This window comes from Toxotes jaculatrix, chromosome 6 (genome assembly GCF_017976425.1).
Source record: "Toxotes jaculatrix isolate fToxJac2 chromosome 6, fToxJac2.pri, whole genome shotgun sequence".
In the NCBI taxonomy this organism is placed as follows: Eukaryota; Metazoa; Chordata; class Actinopteri; family Toxotidae; genus Toxotes; species Toxotes jaculatrix.
In genome coordinates, this window is record NC_054399.1 from 4,211,633 (window position 1) to 4,228,231 (window position 16,599).

The window sequence follows — 16,599 nt, forward strand, 5'->3', positions numbered from 1 at the left end:
CGTGAGAAATCTGCCCCAGTACAGTTATGATTTAATAATTAAAGAGTGTATCGTGATTCAGAATCTACAGATAGCGCACCGTGTTGAAGGACCATGATTTAATTAAAAATATTTCCCAGACCAGTTTGCAGAAATTACTCAAAGGCTCTTCAGCAGGGGCCTGGGTTTTTAAACTTTTTTATCATAGCTAAAAGTGTATTTTAACCAGCCTCTCCTTCACAGCCTCTAGTTCTTGAACTACATTACCTAAAATGCTTTTCGACTTTATTCAACTTCTAACATTCAGTTTATTACGTTTCAACGTGCTCGTATTCTTTCCAGTGGTGTTATTAGAGCTAAGATTATTAGCGGTGCAGTTTTGCACACGGTCTGTAATTTTTGGATTCAGATACCAGACAAACTTCACACACCATTCATTTGAAACATTTACTGAATAGGCTAGGGCTGGGTCGGCAGTTCCGCTTCCCCTTCGCCATAGCGGAATTATCCAAGGGCCGAAAAGATAGAAGAAAAGTTGAATTGTAAATAGTTGTAGTCAGTTTTTTACTAACTTATTTGTACGCGGCGTGTACCATCAAGGCCCCATGTTACCGAGGAAGTACTTTTAACGGATTTCCAGACGTTTTGCAGACCGCCGAGGATCGTCCGGGAGTCAAGTTCTATTCAAGTTTAACTGGTGTGGAATCTCCGGTGAGCTCCGCTGCCCCTCCGTCGCCTTCGTTAGCCCGCAAATTAAGCACTTTTGTACCGGCTAGTTTGCCCCAGTGCAGCCTCTGTAGTGTTGTCCAAGCCACATCTGGGGAAGGGAAACTCATAACTTTGGTCGTCAGACTATTTAGCTGAGCGCTTGACCCTCGTCTGTTAGGATTGCAAAAGCTAGTATAGCGTATCATGCTAAAGTTAGCGTATAGCTAGCACACTTGTTTGCCAAGTAGGTAATGTTAGCGTTAGCTTGCTAGCCGCCCCTGTTGTTGCTCACTTGAAGGGCACTTTTGAACAGGCATTAGAGTAGAAATACCGTTAAATGGGAAAATAGCGGGCTAAAAGTCGACATGTGTACGTATTTTATCTTAGCAAAAAGCAATGAAGTGTCCGCTTTTCATCGCTATCTCTGTACGTGCGCCGGGAGAACAGCAACTTGCATTATTCCTTTATCTTTTCTGGGCTCTCCTTTTAGCCTTCTTCAGACACGACATAGGACACTAAAGAAACCACGTAGCAAAAGAAAAAAAATCTTTCACCATCTCTCAGATCGATTGTAGAGTCTCAGAGGGGGCTAAGTTGTTTGTAAATGAGCCTTGTTTACTGTTTTCGTATCGCTAACACAGGCTCTCCTTTAACTTTAAACGTTTAAGTCTCTGTGCTCTGACCCTCACTGTTGGTTAGGTAATAACATCACTTGTTTGTAGGTACAATCATCTCCACTGTGCTTCACTTCAGTCCACTCCGAGGGCAGTGTACTTGGGCACAGAGTACAGCATTTCCCAACTTTTATTTCTGCCTGTGAGAGATGGAAATGTTTCAGACTGTGTGCTGAGTTTAGCATGTCATCATCTGTTGTTTATATAGTAGGAAGTAGTTCCTAATTATTTATCATCCTGCTGTATTTGTGATCTTATTACATTATGGTCTTATGAATGTCTTGGTTTTCTTCCAGGTACAGCCTTGTGCTTCCTGTCTCTTTCACTGTCATCTTCAGCACATCCTCCTGTAGTGCATGAGCACACCCGTGCCTCATGCTGATGTGAGCGCGGCCTCGCTCCCTCTCTGTCTGCCACCCTCTCCATCCTCGCCCATTGTGTTCCCCTGCCCTGTTAGCCCTGTGACGCTCGCAAAAACCTTATAGCCATGTGTGATAACGGAGACCCCGAGGATAAACCCCCTGCCCCCCCGGTCAGAATGAGCAGCACCATCTTCAGCACCAGCTCTGGCAAAGACTCACTCTCAGCCAACCACAGCTCTAAACCGCTGCCTTCTGTGCCTGAAGAGAGGAAACATCGCAACAAGATCATCTCAATCTTCTCCGGGGCGGAAAAAAGTGAGACGAAGGGTTTGGCACCACAAAGAGAAAAACGTCTAACTTTACAGTTCGTTATCGGTCTAAATGTTGTCATGTGTAATTTTAAGGTTTTGTTTACTTTTAGGTGGTAGAAAGAAAGACAAAGACAAAGAGCGACCAGAGATCTCACCACCTTCAGACTTTGAACACACCATACACGTTGGGTTTGATGCTGTCACAGGGGAGTTCACTGTGAGTTTTCATGGTTTGGCCATTCTCACATGTGCACTTTTTCTTCTGCTAACTCCGGCTTTTTGACACTTGACTTTTGACCAAAAGATGCGTTCACATCCCATCTTAGTCTGCACCATTTTGACACCGTTTTTTAAAAAAATATATTTGTCATACACAGGGTATGCCGGAGCAATGGGCTCGACTACTCCAGACCTCAAACATCACCAAGTCAGAGCAGAAGAAAAACCCACAGGCTGTGCTTGATGTTCTTAAGTTCTATGACTCTACGGGCAACGGCCGTCAGAAGTACCTCAGCTTCTCATCTTCTGGTGAGATACTGAGTTGGTGGATTGAAGTTGTGTTTGTTTACCTACATTGTAGTATAAATTGCTGTTAGGTTCTTAAATTCAGTTTTATATTCACTGGAGAGAATTATTCTTGCAAAACTGTGCGACTAAAAACTGTGTACAAAGTCTCCATCCTTTGTGTAGATACAAGTTATTTATTGCTCAAAATTATAATTTTCCCTTTTGTTGAGAGGAATTTGATCAATATTACCATGTGTAATACAGTGGCTAAACAAGCAGTACAGTTGATAATATAGGCGTGTGTTAGCCCTGAAATGAATCCCTCTGAGAACACCTAGTTTAATCTGTGACTACATGTAGTTACGAAACATTATTTTAAAAAAAAAACTCTTCCCCTTTGTTTTTTCATTCACAGAAAAAGATGCATTCACTCCAGGGCCTCAGTCTGTAAGTATTTCAAGACGTTTGAAAAGCATATGCTCTTTTATTTGTGCTATGTTTTGTCTCACAGAGGGTACTAACTTTTTCTTTCTTTCTAAATTAGCCTGTCAAAAAAGGCAGTGAACCCTCATCTCCGAATATCAAAGACATTGATGATGATGATGATGATGAAACTCCTCCTCCTGTTGTGGCGCCTCGACCAGAGCACACAAAGAGTGTAAGTGACCTGCTATAAGTTGACATCATAGGAATTATGTTTGGGATTGTAAAATGTTCAGATTTCACTTTCTTAGCCGTTATTTGTGAACTTGTTTATGTCCTTGTGTTAATTTGTCTCTGGTTATTGTGATGGTGCACTGTGCAGGTATATACTCGCTCTGTCATTGACCCCATCCCTGCTCCAAGCACGTGTCCAGACGGCGATGCTGCCTCCAAGGCTGCAGACAGACAGAAAAAGAAGGGCAAGATGTCTGATGAGGAGATCATGGACAAACTGAGTAAACCTCATTAATCTTATAAATCTGTTGAAACAGCAGTGCATCAATATAGATTCCTTCTGTCGCATTCATTTGCCATTTCCTCATATTCCATATGTGGTTGTTTGTGGTTTACAGGAACCATAGTCAGCATTGGGGATCCGAAGAAGAAGTACACCAGATATGAAAAAATCGGTCAGGGGTGAGTGCAGATCCTCCAGTTGTCAGTTTGATTAGCATATCTGAATATTTTACTCTAGTAAAGCAGAACATGTAAATTACAGTGGCAGTGGAAGTATGGGCATTATCCGGTCATAAAATGAGATCTGATCTTCAGCTAAGACAAACACAAGAATCCTAATCTTTCATGTCTTTATTGATTAGCAAATTTCAGGGACACAGGAATTTTTTTTTTTTTTTTTGAAGAGCAACAGAAGTCTGTTTACCTGTGAACGCTGCAGCAACAGTGATTACATCTGTGTTTTCCTCTTAAGGCTAACCACATAAACATGGTTTTAGAATAGCCTGTGAACACCACAGCTTCCTCATTGCTTGCCCGGTTTGTGTCTAACGCAACGTTGCCTCACGTTACAGTGATCCCACACACACTGCGAAAATCACGCAAGAGCTTTCAAGGTTGAATAAACTGAAATGTATGTCCCAGAGTGGTGGAATCTCACTAATGAAGAGTGTACTGACGTTTGTTTAACGCTGGTTGTTAAAAAAAAGCCTTGAAAGATTTTACTGTAGTTAAATTACTCAAACGTTTCTGCTTTTCATGTTTCACTAGGTTGAGTGGATTCTTTGTTTAAATGTGCTTTGAAGTAAACTGGTCATCTTCTTCTGACAGGGCATCAGGAACAGTATTCACAGCCATTGATGTTGCCACAGGGCAGGAGGTAAGAGCGATAGTTGAGGAGATGTGGAGACTATAACACTAATTATTCGGGACAAAATAAACGGACAGTCTGCACATGATAGTTGACTTAATTTATCCAGCAACTTTTGTACAAGAAATACCCAAGAAGTGTTTTACTATTCAGTAAGACAGAGAATCTGAGAGATTTTAAAAAGTATGCAGACAGTTCTATTCAAGACAAAGTTTGAATAACAAATTATTAAAATTATATACAAATAGATGGTCCCTAGAGGAGCAGTAGTTCATTTAATATTTAAAAATTGTGCTAATTCTAAATATGTGGTCTCTTAATCTGCCTTTTCACAGGTCGCCATTAAACAGATCAACCTACAAAAGCAGCCGAAGAAGGAGCTGATCATCAATGAGATTCTAGTGATGAAGGAGTTGAAAAATCCCAACATTGTCAACTTTTTAGACAGGTAAGAGTAAAAGTGAACCTGCAGCCTGACCGCTTTTTTTTTTTTTTAAATGTAAGGGCAGAACATCTAATGGTATTTACAATACATTCAAATAGTTATCACAAAAACAAGGTTGGCTTTGATGTTGAACATAATATTTTGGCACCTCCTTGAATGTTTGACATATATTCATACGTGTGTGTGTGTGTGTGTGTGTGTCAGCTTCCTGATGGGGGAGGAGCTGTTTGTGGTGATGGAGTACCTGGCTGGTGGCTCGCTGACAGACGTGGTTACAGAGACCTGTATGGATGAGGCCCAGATAGCTGCTGTCTGCCGAGAGGTAAACTCCACACTGTACAGCAGGGCTCATATGGCACATCTCATACCTTAAGTCCCACTAAAACTATATGTTAAGCAACCTTTCACTGTCTCCTGCCATTTGTCTCCATATCTGCAGTGTTTACAAGCATTGGACTTCCTACATGCGAACCAAGTCATCCACAGAGACATCAAAAGTGACAACGTGTTACTCGGAATGGATGGCTCCGTCAAGCTGAGTAAGTCCCGTACGACCTGATAAACTTACATTGCTGCATCCTTTCACCGTTACTGTGCGTTTACTCTTCTCCATCTCTTCGGCAGCCGATTTTGGCTTCTGCGCCCAGATCACTCCAGAGCAGAGCAAACGCAGCACCATGGTAGGCACGCCTTACTGGATGGCTCCAGAGGTGGTGACCAGGAAGGCATATGGCCCTAAAGTAGACATTTGGTCTCTGGGTATTATGGCGATTGAGATGGTTGAAGGAGAGCCTCCCTATCTGAACGAGAACCCACTACGAGTAAGTAGAGAGCATTTTCAGTCCTCTTGGTTTAGCAAGATTTGGCAGCCAGGATGCGTTACTTATTTTAATCTTAGTTATACGACAGGTTGTTCATTTCCAACACCGAATGTCTCCCAATTAAATCACCTGTACAATGTAAAGATGTGGTTCAAACACATTGTAGTGTAATAGCCTTTAATAACAAGAATGGAAAATAATTAGTGACTAACAGGATCAATGATCTGTTTGCGCCCAACTTCAGCATGGTTACGGAACAACCGCAGTCCTTACTCTCATATGAGTCAGCACAAAAGCAGGACAAACACTCAGGAGTCTCATGAGTTTGTGTTGCTCTCCTCACGCAGCAACAACAAGAGTCAAGGAATGAGCCTAAAGAGTTGACTGGTTGTTGTTATCTGAAGTAAACAAGACATAAGTATTTCTGTTAAGTTTCTTTTCTTGTATCAGTGTTTGCTGCTTGTTTTGCCCTTTAATATTCTAGTTGTGTACAAATACTGCTGTGTTATGTGTGTAAGTTTAATTGAATCACGTTTTCTGCTTCTGCTTTCTAAAAGATGGCCTTAAAAGGTCTTAAACTTTATTTACAAAAGTCTTAAATATTTTCTTTTGCCTGCTTTAGGCAATAGTTGTATATATATGGGCTGTTGGGAGACATTACAGACCTGTAAACTAAAAGTAAGACAGAGGTGCGACAGTGATTTGTGCATCCAGGAGGCTGTTTAATCCTTGTTTTTAGGCGTTCTGGTCGGCACCATCAGACATGTAGCAAACACTGTCACTGTTGCTGGCTACAGGAGCTCAGAAGCTCATTGTCTCACTCTGGCAAAGTGGTAATTTAGTGTGGTGAACGTTAAACTCTGCAGAAACCCAGGACTAAACCACCTGCCCCTGATCTGTTTATGTTGCATGTTGCAAACTTACTTCTTAGACGTGAACACATTTAAGATCTGTCAGTAGCTGACAGGCAGTCAACTACCAGTTATCTGGTGCCATGAGCAGTGTATATACTCAGATGTTATTATGCTCTGTAGAAAAGGAAAGGACCTTAAGGTAGCTGTGTGAATGCTGGGTTAGAGAATGCTAAAGGTTTTCCTTGTTATATTTTAAAAGCTTTTTGGATGATCTTATTTTACCGGTGTGGCCTGATTCACTTGATGCGAAGTGAGTTACTTCCTAATACTAGATTTCACATTTTTTTGTGTTCCCTTTTCTTTCATCTCTTCCTCTTTGGCAGGCATTATACCTGATTGCCACGAACGGCACACCCGAGCTTCAGAATCCTGAGAAGCTGTCTCCAGTTTTCAGAGATTTCCTCAACCGTTGCCTGGAAATGGATGTAGAGAAAAGAGGCGGAGGCAAAGAGCTGCTGCAGGTTAATTACTTTTCCTGTTATGATAGAGCTCGACTAGATTTACCTGTATTGGCCTATCACAGATATATTTTATCTGTGTATATGTTGTCTGATACATGCTGATGTGAAAACTATTTTTTGAACAGAACACAATGCAGAAAAAAGGATGCTTGTGGTAATTTAGAAATGATAGATGTATCAAGGACCATGTACAAACTCTAGTTGTTGGATTTCTTTTTCATGAAGCTCTTTAGTGGTTTGATTAAAGTGACACTTTAACTGATTGAGTGATTTTATCTTTTCCCTCACCTCCTCCTCCTCCTCCTCCCTTTGTTGATTTTTATCCTGTTGTGCAGCATCCGTTCCTGAAGCTGGCGAAGCCCCTCTCCAGCCTCACACCTCTCATCCTGGCAGCCAAGGAGGCCATGAAGGGCAATCGTTAGCTGATGAAATTAGCTACCCTGCCTTCCCATGCTGTGCACAGATATGTGCCAACCATTTAGATTTCGTGCCAGACAATAGGCTGAGAGTGACTTGCCACTCTTGATGCACCAGCCTTATAAGCCCTGACAAACCTCACTGTGAAGAAGACCAAAAATATAGAGCACAACCCCACCGCTGTCCATATGAACTCTATTCTCACTCAGATGTCAGAAGACAAGTCAAACTAAAGTGCTTAGTTTCAGAGTCAGTCGTAGTTGTTTTGTACAACAAATCTCCTGGTGTCAAGTTAGGGCTAGGCTTGTATTTAACTTGGAATGAAGAAGATGCCTAGTTCTGTTTAGTTTTTTTTAATCAACTGCCTTAAACAAATGCAAAACGTTGCCTAATGTATTGTTGATTGTGTCGTTGTCTTTTCCCATGATTTTTACTACCTTTGTAATTTACCTTTTCAGCTTGTCAGTGTCTTGGTTATTTTGATACTTGAATTTCATATTTGTCCCCCTCTTGTTATGTAATGGGTCTCATTCAATGAACACTTGCTATTTTCACATCGACTGATGTTTTATGGACATTTCCTCTCTCCGGTTTTATAGGAAACATTTCAGTGCACTTGTCACCGTGAACGTGTGTCATCTGACAGACCTACTGTACCAGTTCTTCCCCTGTATGATTAGACTCCTGATACCAGAGGTGCACCTTACAGGCAAATTAAAATGTTAGATTGACAGGGTTTATACTTTCTTCTCTATTATTGTTATTAAAAATGAGTATGTTGTATGTTGAACGCTGTCTTTTGTGTTCTTCTGGACTAAACAAATGCGCTTTCCCATGTGTATATTGTGTACTTAATAATTAGTTTGATGAAAAAAAAAAATAGCGGCCATATCATACCGGTTAACTGTCGAAGGCTGGTAAAGACAATTTGTTGACTGTTTCTTTTTCTCTTCTGGACGACTAACAACCTTGTCTGCGCACTCAAAATAAATGCAACTGTTCTTGCTTTTGTGATGTGGGTGTGGAAGTGTTTGATGTGCAGTCATATCACCTTTTTATGGAAGTAACACATGGAAACCAGTATGACTAGACTAATATAAGCAGTGCAGCAGAGCATTAACAACCTGTTCTATCTACAGTTTGTTTCAAGTTGAACAAATGGGAAATGTATTATTATTGTTAGTTTTATATTAGGATAACTGGGTTCTCTGCAGGTAGTGCGGACAGAAATATAGTTTGTTTATGTTAGATCTCTTAATTGTCTTTATTTTGAAGTAGAGTATCGACAAGCGTTTCGAGTTTTTATTTAGTTTGTTGGGCGCTTTTATTATGGAGGAGTGACCCGGAAGTGTAACATTTGGTTTCCTTCTGGTTTCCGGCTGAGTTCAGGCTTCTGTAGCTCAAAGTAAACTCATTGTATCGAGAGGACGAAACGGAGAGTCTGTTTCTTTCTGACCTTAATGTTTAATGGCGCTACAGCTGAAAGACAAAGAGGCTTATCAAAGACTGAACTATCTCTACCAGGTAGGTAAAGAACAGTAAGTTTAAAGCTAATCGCTTATCACATGGCTAGCATGCTAGCCAGTAGCCACCTCTTTGAGCAGTGTTTGTTGATTTCACTCCAGCGGTTTTACTCCTTTACAGGCCGCACACTGTGTTTTATCTGAAAACCCAGAGAATGTGGAGCTGGCTCGTTTCTACTGCTTCACACAGAGGACCATTGCAAGACGTTTAGTTCTCAGACAGTAAGTAAAATCTTTCTCAATTTTATCCAGAGGTGTTTGTTGGGCTGTTATTAGTTTTATTTTGAAGGCAGGATTTGGAGCAATATCACGTCACGTGATTGATAGTAAAGCAGCGTGTTTGTTTGTTTTTTTACATCAACAAATTGGTTGATGTAAAATCAATACTGGTTTTAATGGAAGAGGCTGGTGATAGTCTAATATTATTTAGTACTACTGTTGCAGACAAGTCTCACGAAAAGACCAATAACAATCATGAATTAATCCAAGAAAAGTATTGTCTTTTGTACCCAAACTCTGATAAACAATAGCACATTCCTCTGTGTAAAAGTATTAACCAAAAAAACACACCACTGCACTGGGTAACATGTCACTTCATTACAGTGAACTTATTTTACCGGTGTGGTAAAATGGGCACTGTAGTTTTTGTGTCAGTTCCACATACATCATTCTACTGCTGTTAATATCCACTAGAGCACCAATTACGTATTAATCCACTGCTGAAAATAGTCCCCAACAAATACACTATTTACTTATGTTTGTGTAATGTTTACTTAAAACAGTCAGCTTTAATTGCAAAATACTGTGTCTTTTCCAAAAAAACAAAACTATTTATTAACTATATACCACGTGGCCCATTTTAAAGGATTGCACCTTGAGTAGAAAGCAGTGGATTTGGGGATGGAGAGAAGGGCTGACACATTATTGGTTTTGATCTGTTAAGGGGACTGGTTGACAGCAAGCAAAACATAGAATACTGCCAGTATCATTCTTTAATAAAGTCACATCTGCAGGCATAAAGAGAGGTTTCATTATCAGTCAATGGTTCATTTTATTGCAGGGACCCATCAGTGAAGAGAACATTATGCAAGAAGTGCTGTTCATTGCTCATCCCAGGTGTAACTGCTACAACAAGACAACGAGGTAAGCTTGCCATTTGGAGGCACAGCATAATTGCTATTTACACTTCCCATGTTATCTTGCAATGCATACTGAGTGTAATTATATATTATAGAGGTTTAATTATCTAGTTCATGCATGTGTTTCAGGGATAAATATTATCTCAGTTTGAATCACTGACTGTTTTTTTGCGGACTTTGTCTTCCAAGGAAAAAACAACAAGACTCGCTTCACTGTGATGAGGTGTCTCAGCTGCGGGCAGAGCAAGACACTGCTGAATAATCCAAATTATTGTTTATGGGTTGATCGCCCTGAGGCTCAGCTGGAGAAACAAAAGCAACCAGGTAACAAATCTCAAGTTAACGCTACACAGCAGCTTCTCAGAAGATAGTCTGTAGAAGTGTCAAGTATGTGGTGTGAAATCTTTGTACCGTTTCTAATCTGGTCTGAGTTTAATGTTTAAATACACTGAGGGATTAAAATAATTCTAAGGCTTCAGAAATTGGCAGATGGCCACCAAATAGTTTGGAATAAAAAACAAGCAGCAGATTCACCTCCCACTAAAGCAATAAAGACTTTATCAAGTCTTTAATACTTGGTACTGAACATGATTATTTTTTTCCCTCTTGTCCACAGATCCAGCCCATTCTGCTAAAAATCAGCCAAAAGATACAGAACCTGATGGGTCACAATCTTCTAAATCTAGCGCTGCCCAGAGTACTGCTGGCACATAGCAGCAGTTCTTCTCTTTGGACTGTGAGAGAAGTGAATTGATGAGTCATATTTTTCTTTTTTTGTATAAAATATGTGCTGCTGTGTTGTGTTACATATATACACAATCAGAGGAAGCAGCTGGATATTATCTAACTGCCAACTCCTCGCTTCTGTATATTATATATATTATTTTGTTGATTTTGTAGATTTTTGGCCTCGGTGAGATCCTTCACTATAAACACCTGTAGCTTCTTTAATGCTCTGTTATGCTGCCATTCTTAATATTACCACCAAATGGCATACTGAGTTCCAGTGATATTCTGTCATGATTTCACTAAAAACAGCAGACAAGAATGGAAAGAGTATATACATTTTAGTTATTACTTTTTATTATTACCATTATTTTTTATATTGTCTGCACAAGCTTGTAAGTGAAGTAAAAATCTTTTGACCATTTGTTGTCAAGTACTTTGACTCATTATTGTAGTTTCTTTTACATTTTCTTCTTTTCGCCTTTGTCTCCTTTTGGCACTCTGAAACGTGTCTTTTGGAAATATAGTAGGTTCTTGGCAAAAATCCTTGGAATGTGGCCCATGTACAGGAGAAGAGCCAGAGTCATGCCTAGAAGACAGATATTCACAGTAAATAGTATGTTTGCTTTCAAAAAAAAATCATAGAAAATGCATGTATATATAATTTTATTGTACTTTACCTGTGAGAGGGCCCAGCCAGTAGACCACTGCGTACTGTGTGAATGTAAATCCAGGACAGTGGAAGGTGAGGCCATAGGCCAAAGATGGATTCATGTAAGCTGAGGTGAAGCCTCTGGCTGGAAAATGGAATGGGAAAATAAGGTTTATGTTAGTTTCTCTTTGTTTTACTGGTCAAACATTTTTATGAAAATTGAAGCAGACAAAAAAGTCTCTTAAATGATCATGTTTTGTCCTATTAAACACACACAATACAAACTTTAAAGTGTAATCACATTTAACACTTTCTTGAAAATATGGGATCCTTCATGGAGTCTGGGTGGACGCAGATGATGACATGCATGGCTTAAACTAAAATGGACTACAGAGTGGAAGTAAAGGCTGCAGCAGATTTAGGCTGCAGTTTAAACAGACAATACATTATTTTACTTTTCTCTATAACATTGTAGCTGCACCAACTCAGATCTCAGATGATATTACATATGCACTGAGCCATAGCAGAGAGAAGAGTGTGTCTGCTACACTGAATTTCCAGTTGGTTCCCATATTTTCATGCTGTTTTGCTTTATTTTACAATGTTTCAAAAAAATTCTTTTTGTGTTTCTTAATTTTTCCTGCTCTAATTTTCTCATAATTGTAAATGTAAAGTCTTGTTGTAAGAGGAAATTTAGACGCTGTTTTTATGCCGTGGTTATAAAGGTGGCCCTAGGTTCAGCTCAAACTTACCTGTATGGGACAGGAATGTGAGGAGGACAGCGATCACAGGAACCCGGATCAGGGCAGAGCGGCGTCGCAGGTTTAGATGGACCAGGTGAAAGATGAGTGTGCAAACACACTCTGTGAAAAAACCCTGAGGCAAAGACACCAGTAGAGACGTGCTGCACTCTCTAGCCATCAGATTTTTGATCATGTGCATGTCTGTCAGCTCCAGGCTCCAGTAGTAACCAGCAACAAGAAGGGCTAGATGGGCCCCAAGAAGCTGGGCTACAACAACAAGCAGAGTAGGCAGGGTTTTGGCCTCCAGCTGCAGGAACCTCAGCACAACCAGGGACGGATTCCCTGACGCTCCACCACAGATCACACCGTGGGTCAGCAGAACCACAAACAGCATGGTCACAGTCACATCAGGACCCAAGCCCCCAGCCCACTGACCCACCTCTATAATGGTCTGCACCTCCAACCAGCAGGCCACCAGCATGAAAGAGGAGGCAAACTCCAAAATGAAGCTAAGCTGTGGCCATTTTCTAAGAAGTGTTCGAACCGAGGCTGCAAAAATCACGACAGCCACGAAGTATCCGAGAGATGCGTTCAGTCCAGACATGGCTCAGATCAGATGTCCCCCTCCTGCAGATTCTTTTCAAAAAGGGAACAAAAGTGGGTTTGATTCAACAACTGTGCTTTCTGTTTGACAACGTGGCACATGCAGAGACACATTTCTTATCAGAGACACGTCAGGTTGTTATCCCACAGCCACCTGCCAAAATACACATGGGTCTTTGCAAGATCAGGTCAGTAAGGTGGCCTCAATTCAGTGGTCATTTATAATTAGATCAAAGCTTTGCTTAAATGCTTCCTCCCCCTCTCTGGAGGACAACCTATACTATACTTCTTTTAATTTCCCCTTAGGACTGAATGGCAAAAGAAAAACAATAATGAAATCACCACACCCCCCCAGCAGATAAAAAGTGGGGGGTTGTAGTCCAGGTATTGATAAAAATGTGCTGCAGGCTGAACTTGCAACAGTGCATGCAGGTGAATGCAAATCTGTCAGGAGGAATGGCATAAACTGCCAAAAATTCAGGTGTGCAAAGTTTGTAGAGTTACCCAAGAAGACATGAAGCTGACTACTTCATGAGACATTTAAAGTTTTATATTTTTAATAAATTTGCAACCATAGCTAAAAATACATTTTTGATTTTGCCACGATGGATTACTGAGTATAGATTGGTGGGCCAAAAATATATTTAAAACACAAAACAGTGTGAATTCGTTCTGAAGCAGCCATAAAACATGTCATGCGGTCGAAAGGCGTCAAAATTTTAGTAAGACCTCAAAATGTCATAAAAAACGTCATAGTATAGAAAGGCGTCAAAATCGGACAAAAAAAGTCAAAAAAAATTTTGACCTCCAAAAGTCGTAAAAAACGTTATAGTATAGTAAGGCGTCAAAATCGGACAAAAAAAGTCAAAAAAATATTTGACCTCCAAAAGTCATAAAAAACGTCATAGTATAGTAAGGCGTTTTTTTCGGCCAAAAAAAGTCAAAAATTTTTTTGACCTCAAAATTTTTTTGACTCAAAAAAGTCAAAAAAAAAATTGACCTCAAAATGTCATAAAAAACGTCATAGTATAGTATGGCGTTTTTTTCGGCTAAAAAAAGTCAAAATTTTTTTCAACCTCAAAATATCATAAAAAACGTCATAGTATAGTATAGCGTTTTTTTCGGGCAAAAAAGGTCAAAATTTTTTTCGACCTCAAAATGTCATAAGAAACGTCATAGTATAGTATGGCGTTTTTTTCGGCCAAAAAAAGTAAAAAAAAAATTGACCTCAAAATGTCATAAAAAACGTCATAGTATAGTATGGCGTTTTTTTCGGCCAAAAAAAGTCAAAAAAAAAAATTGACCTCAAAATGTCATAAAAAACGTCATAGTATAGTATGGCGTTTTTTTCGGCCAAAAAAAGTCAAAATTTTTTTCGACCTCAAAATGTCATAAAAAACGTCATAGTATAGTATGGCGTTTTTTTCGGCTAAAAAAAGTCAAAATTTTTTTCAACCTCAAAATGTCATAAAAAACGTCATAGTATAGTATAGCGTTTTTTTCGGGCAAAAAAGGTCAAAATTTTTTTCGACCTCAAAATGTCATAAGAAACGTCATAGTATAGTATGGCGTTTTTTTCGGCTAAAAAAAGTCAAAATTTTTTTCGACCTCAAAATATCATAAAAAAACGTCATAGTATAGTATAGCGTTTTTTTCGGGCAAAAAAGGTCAAAATTTTTTTCGACCTCAAAATGTCATAAGAAAAGTCATAGTATAGTATGGCGTTTTTTTCGGCCAAAAAAAGTCAAAAAAAAAATTGACCTCAAAATGTCATAAAAAACGTCATAGTATAGTATGGCGTTTTTTTCGGCTAAAAAAAGTCAAAATTTTTTTCGACCTCAAAATGTCATAAAAAACGTCATAGTATAGTATGGCGTTTTTTTCGGCCAAAAAAACTCAAAAAAAAAATTGACCTCAAAATGTCATAAAAAACGTCATAGTATAGTATGGCATTTTTTTCGGCCAAAAAAAGTCAAAAAAAAAATTGACCTCAAAATATCATAAAAAACGTCATAGTATAGTATGGCGTTTTTTTCGGCCAAAAAAAGTCAAAAAAAAAATTGACCTCAAAATATCATAAAAAACGTCATAGTATAGTATGGCGTTTTTTTCGGCCAAAAAAAGTCCAAAAAAAAATCGACCTCAAAATGTCATAAAAAACGTCATAGTATAGTATGGCGTTTTTTTCGGCCAAAAAAAGTCAAAAAAAAAATTGACCTCAAAATGTCATAAAAAACGTCATAGTATAGTATGGCGTTTTTTTCGGCCAAAAAAAGTCAAAATTTTTTTCGACCTCAAAATGTCATAAAAAACGTCATAGTATAGTATGGCGTTTTTTTCGGCCAAAAAAAGTCAAAAAAAAAATTGACCTCAAAATGTCATAAAAAACGTCATAGTATAGTATGGCGTTTTTTTCGGCTAAAAAAAGTCAAAAATTTTTTCGACCTCAAAATGTCATAAAAAACGTCATAGTATAGTATGGCGTTTTTTTCGGCCAAAAAAAGTCAAAATTTTTTTCGACCTCAAAATGTCATAAAAAACGTCATAGTATAGTATGGTGTTTTTTTCGGCCAAAAAAACTCAAAAAAAAAATTGACCTCAAAATGTCATAAAAAACGTCATAGTATAGTATGGCGTTTTTTTCGGCCAAAAAAAGTCAAAAAAAAAATTGACCTCAAAATGTCATAAAAAACATCATAGTATAGTATGGCGTTTTTTTCGGCCAAAAAAAGTCAAAAAAAAAATTGACCTCAAAATGTCATAAAAAACGTCATAGTATAGTATGGCGTTTTTTTCGGCTAAAAAAAGTCAAAATTTTTTTCGACCTCAAAATGTCATAAAAAACGTCATAGTATAGTATGGCGTTTTTTTCGGCCAAAAAAAGTCAAAAAAAAAATTGACCTCAAAATATCATAAAAAACGTCATAGTATAGTATGGCGTTTTTTTCGGCCAAAAAAAGTCAAAAAAAAAATTGACCTCAAAATATCATAAAAAACGTCATAGTATAGTATGCCGTTTTTTTCGGCCAAAAAAAGTCAAAAAAAAAATTGACCTCAAAATGTCATAAAAAACGTCATAGTATAGTATAGCGTTTTTTTCGGGCAAAAAAGGTCAAAATTTTTTTCGACCTCAAAATGTCATAAGAAAAGTCATAGTATAGTATGGCGTTTTTTTCGGCCAAAAAAAGTCAAAAAAAAAATTGACCTCAAAATGTCATAAAAAACGTCATAGTATAGTATGGCGTTTTTTTCGGCTAAAAAAAGTCAAAATTTTTTTCGACCTCAAAATGTCATAAAAAACGTCATAGTATAGTATGGCGTTTTTTTCGGCCAAAAAAAGTCAAAAAAAAAATTGACCTCAAAATGTCATAAAAAACGTCATAGTATAGTATGGCATTTTTTTCGGCCAAAAAAAGTCAAAAAAAAAATTGACCTCAAAATATCATAAAAAACGTCATAGTATAGTACGGCGTTTTTTTCGGCCAAAAAAAGTCAAAAAAAAAATTGACCTCAAAATATCATAAAAAACGTCATAGTATAGTATGCCGTTTTTTTCGGCCAAAAAAAGTCAAAAAAAAAATTGACCTCAAAATGTCATAAAAAACGTCATAGTATAGTATGGCGTTTTTTTCGGCCAAAAAAAGTCAAAAATTTTTTCGACCTCAAAATGTCATAAAAAACATCATAGTATAGTATGGTGTTTTTTTCGGCCAAAAAAAGTCAAAAAAAAAATTGACCTCAAAATGTCATAAAAAACGTCATAGTATAGTATGGCGTTTTTTTCGGCCAAAAAAAGTCAAAAAAAAA

The 16,599-nt window shown here is 38.3% G+C and overlaps 3 protein-coding genes across 3 annotated transcripts; 2 read left to right on the forward strand and 1 right to left on the reverse strand.

The window, feature by feature from the left end:
* The first annotated feature begins 420 nt into the window (after window positions 1–420).
* On the forward strand, window positions 421–8,420 carry pak2b (p21 protein (Cdc42/Rac)-activated kinase 2b). Its single transcript, XM_041041140.1, has 15 exons — window positions 421–690; window positions 1,658–2,038; window positions 2,145–2,251; window positions 2,412–2,562; window positions 2,957–2,988; window positions 3,086–3,199; window positions 3,347–3,479; window positions 3,597–3,660; window positions 4,309–4,357; window positions 4,684–4,796; window positions 4,998–5,115; window positions 5,233–5,332; window positions 5,418–5,614; window positions 6,852–6,989; window positions 7,325–8,420. The coding sequence occupies exons 2-15, from the start codon at window positions 1,849–1,851 to the stop codon at window positions 7,409–7,411; spliced, it is 1,593 nt and encodes a 530-aa protein (XP_040897074.1). The 5' UTR covers window positions 421–690; window positions 1,658–1,848; the 3' UTR covers window positions 7,412–8,420.
* Window positions 8,421–8,778: 358 nt separating this feature from the next.
* rpp21 (ribonuclease P 21 subunit) lies at window positions 8,779–11,218 on the forward strand. Its single transcript, XM_041041147.1, has 5 exons — window positions 8,779–8,930; window positions 9,051–9,151; window positions 9,990–10,072; window positions 10,258–10,392; window positions 10,685–11,218. Exons 1-5 carry the CDS (start codon window positions 8,874–8,876, stop codon window positions 10,780–10,782), a joined length of 474 nt encoding a protein of 157 aa, XP_040897081.1. The 5' UTR covers window positions 8,779–8,873; the 3' UTR covers window positions 10,783–11,218.
* A 24-nt stretch (window positions 11,219–11,242) lies between these two features.
* Window positions 11,243–13,502, reverse strand: aqp12 (aquaporin 12). Its single transcript, XM_041041141.1, has 3 exons — window positions 12,199–13,502; window positions 11,475–11,591; window positions 11,243–11,383 (listed from the first exon to the last, which is right to left on the reverse strand). The coding sequence occupies exons 1-3, from the start codon at window positions 12,791–12,793 to the stop codon at window positions 11,256–11,258; spliced, it is 840 nt and encodes a 279-aa protein (XP_040897075.1). The 5' UTR covers window positions 12,794–13,502; the 3' UTR covers window positions 11,243–11,255.
* Between the last annotated feature and the right edge of the window lie 3,097 nt (window positions 13,503–16,599).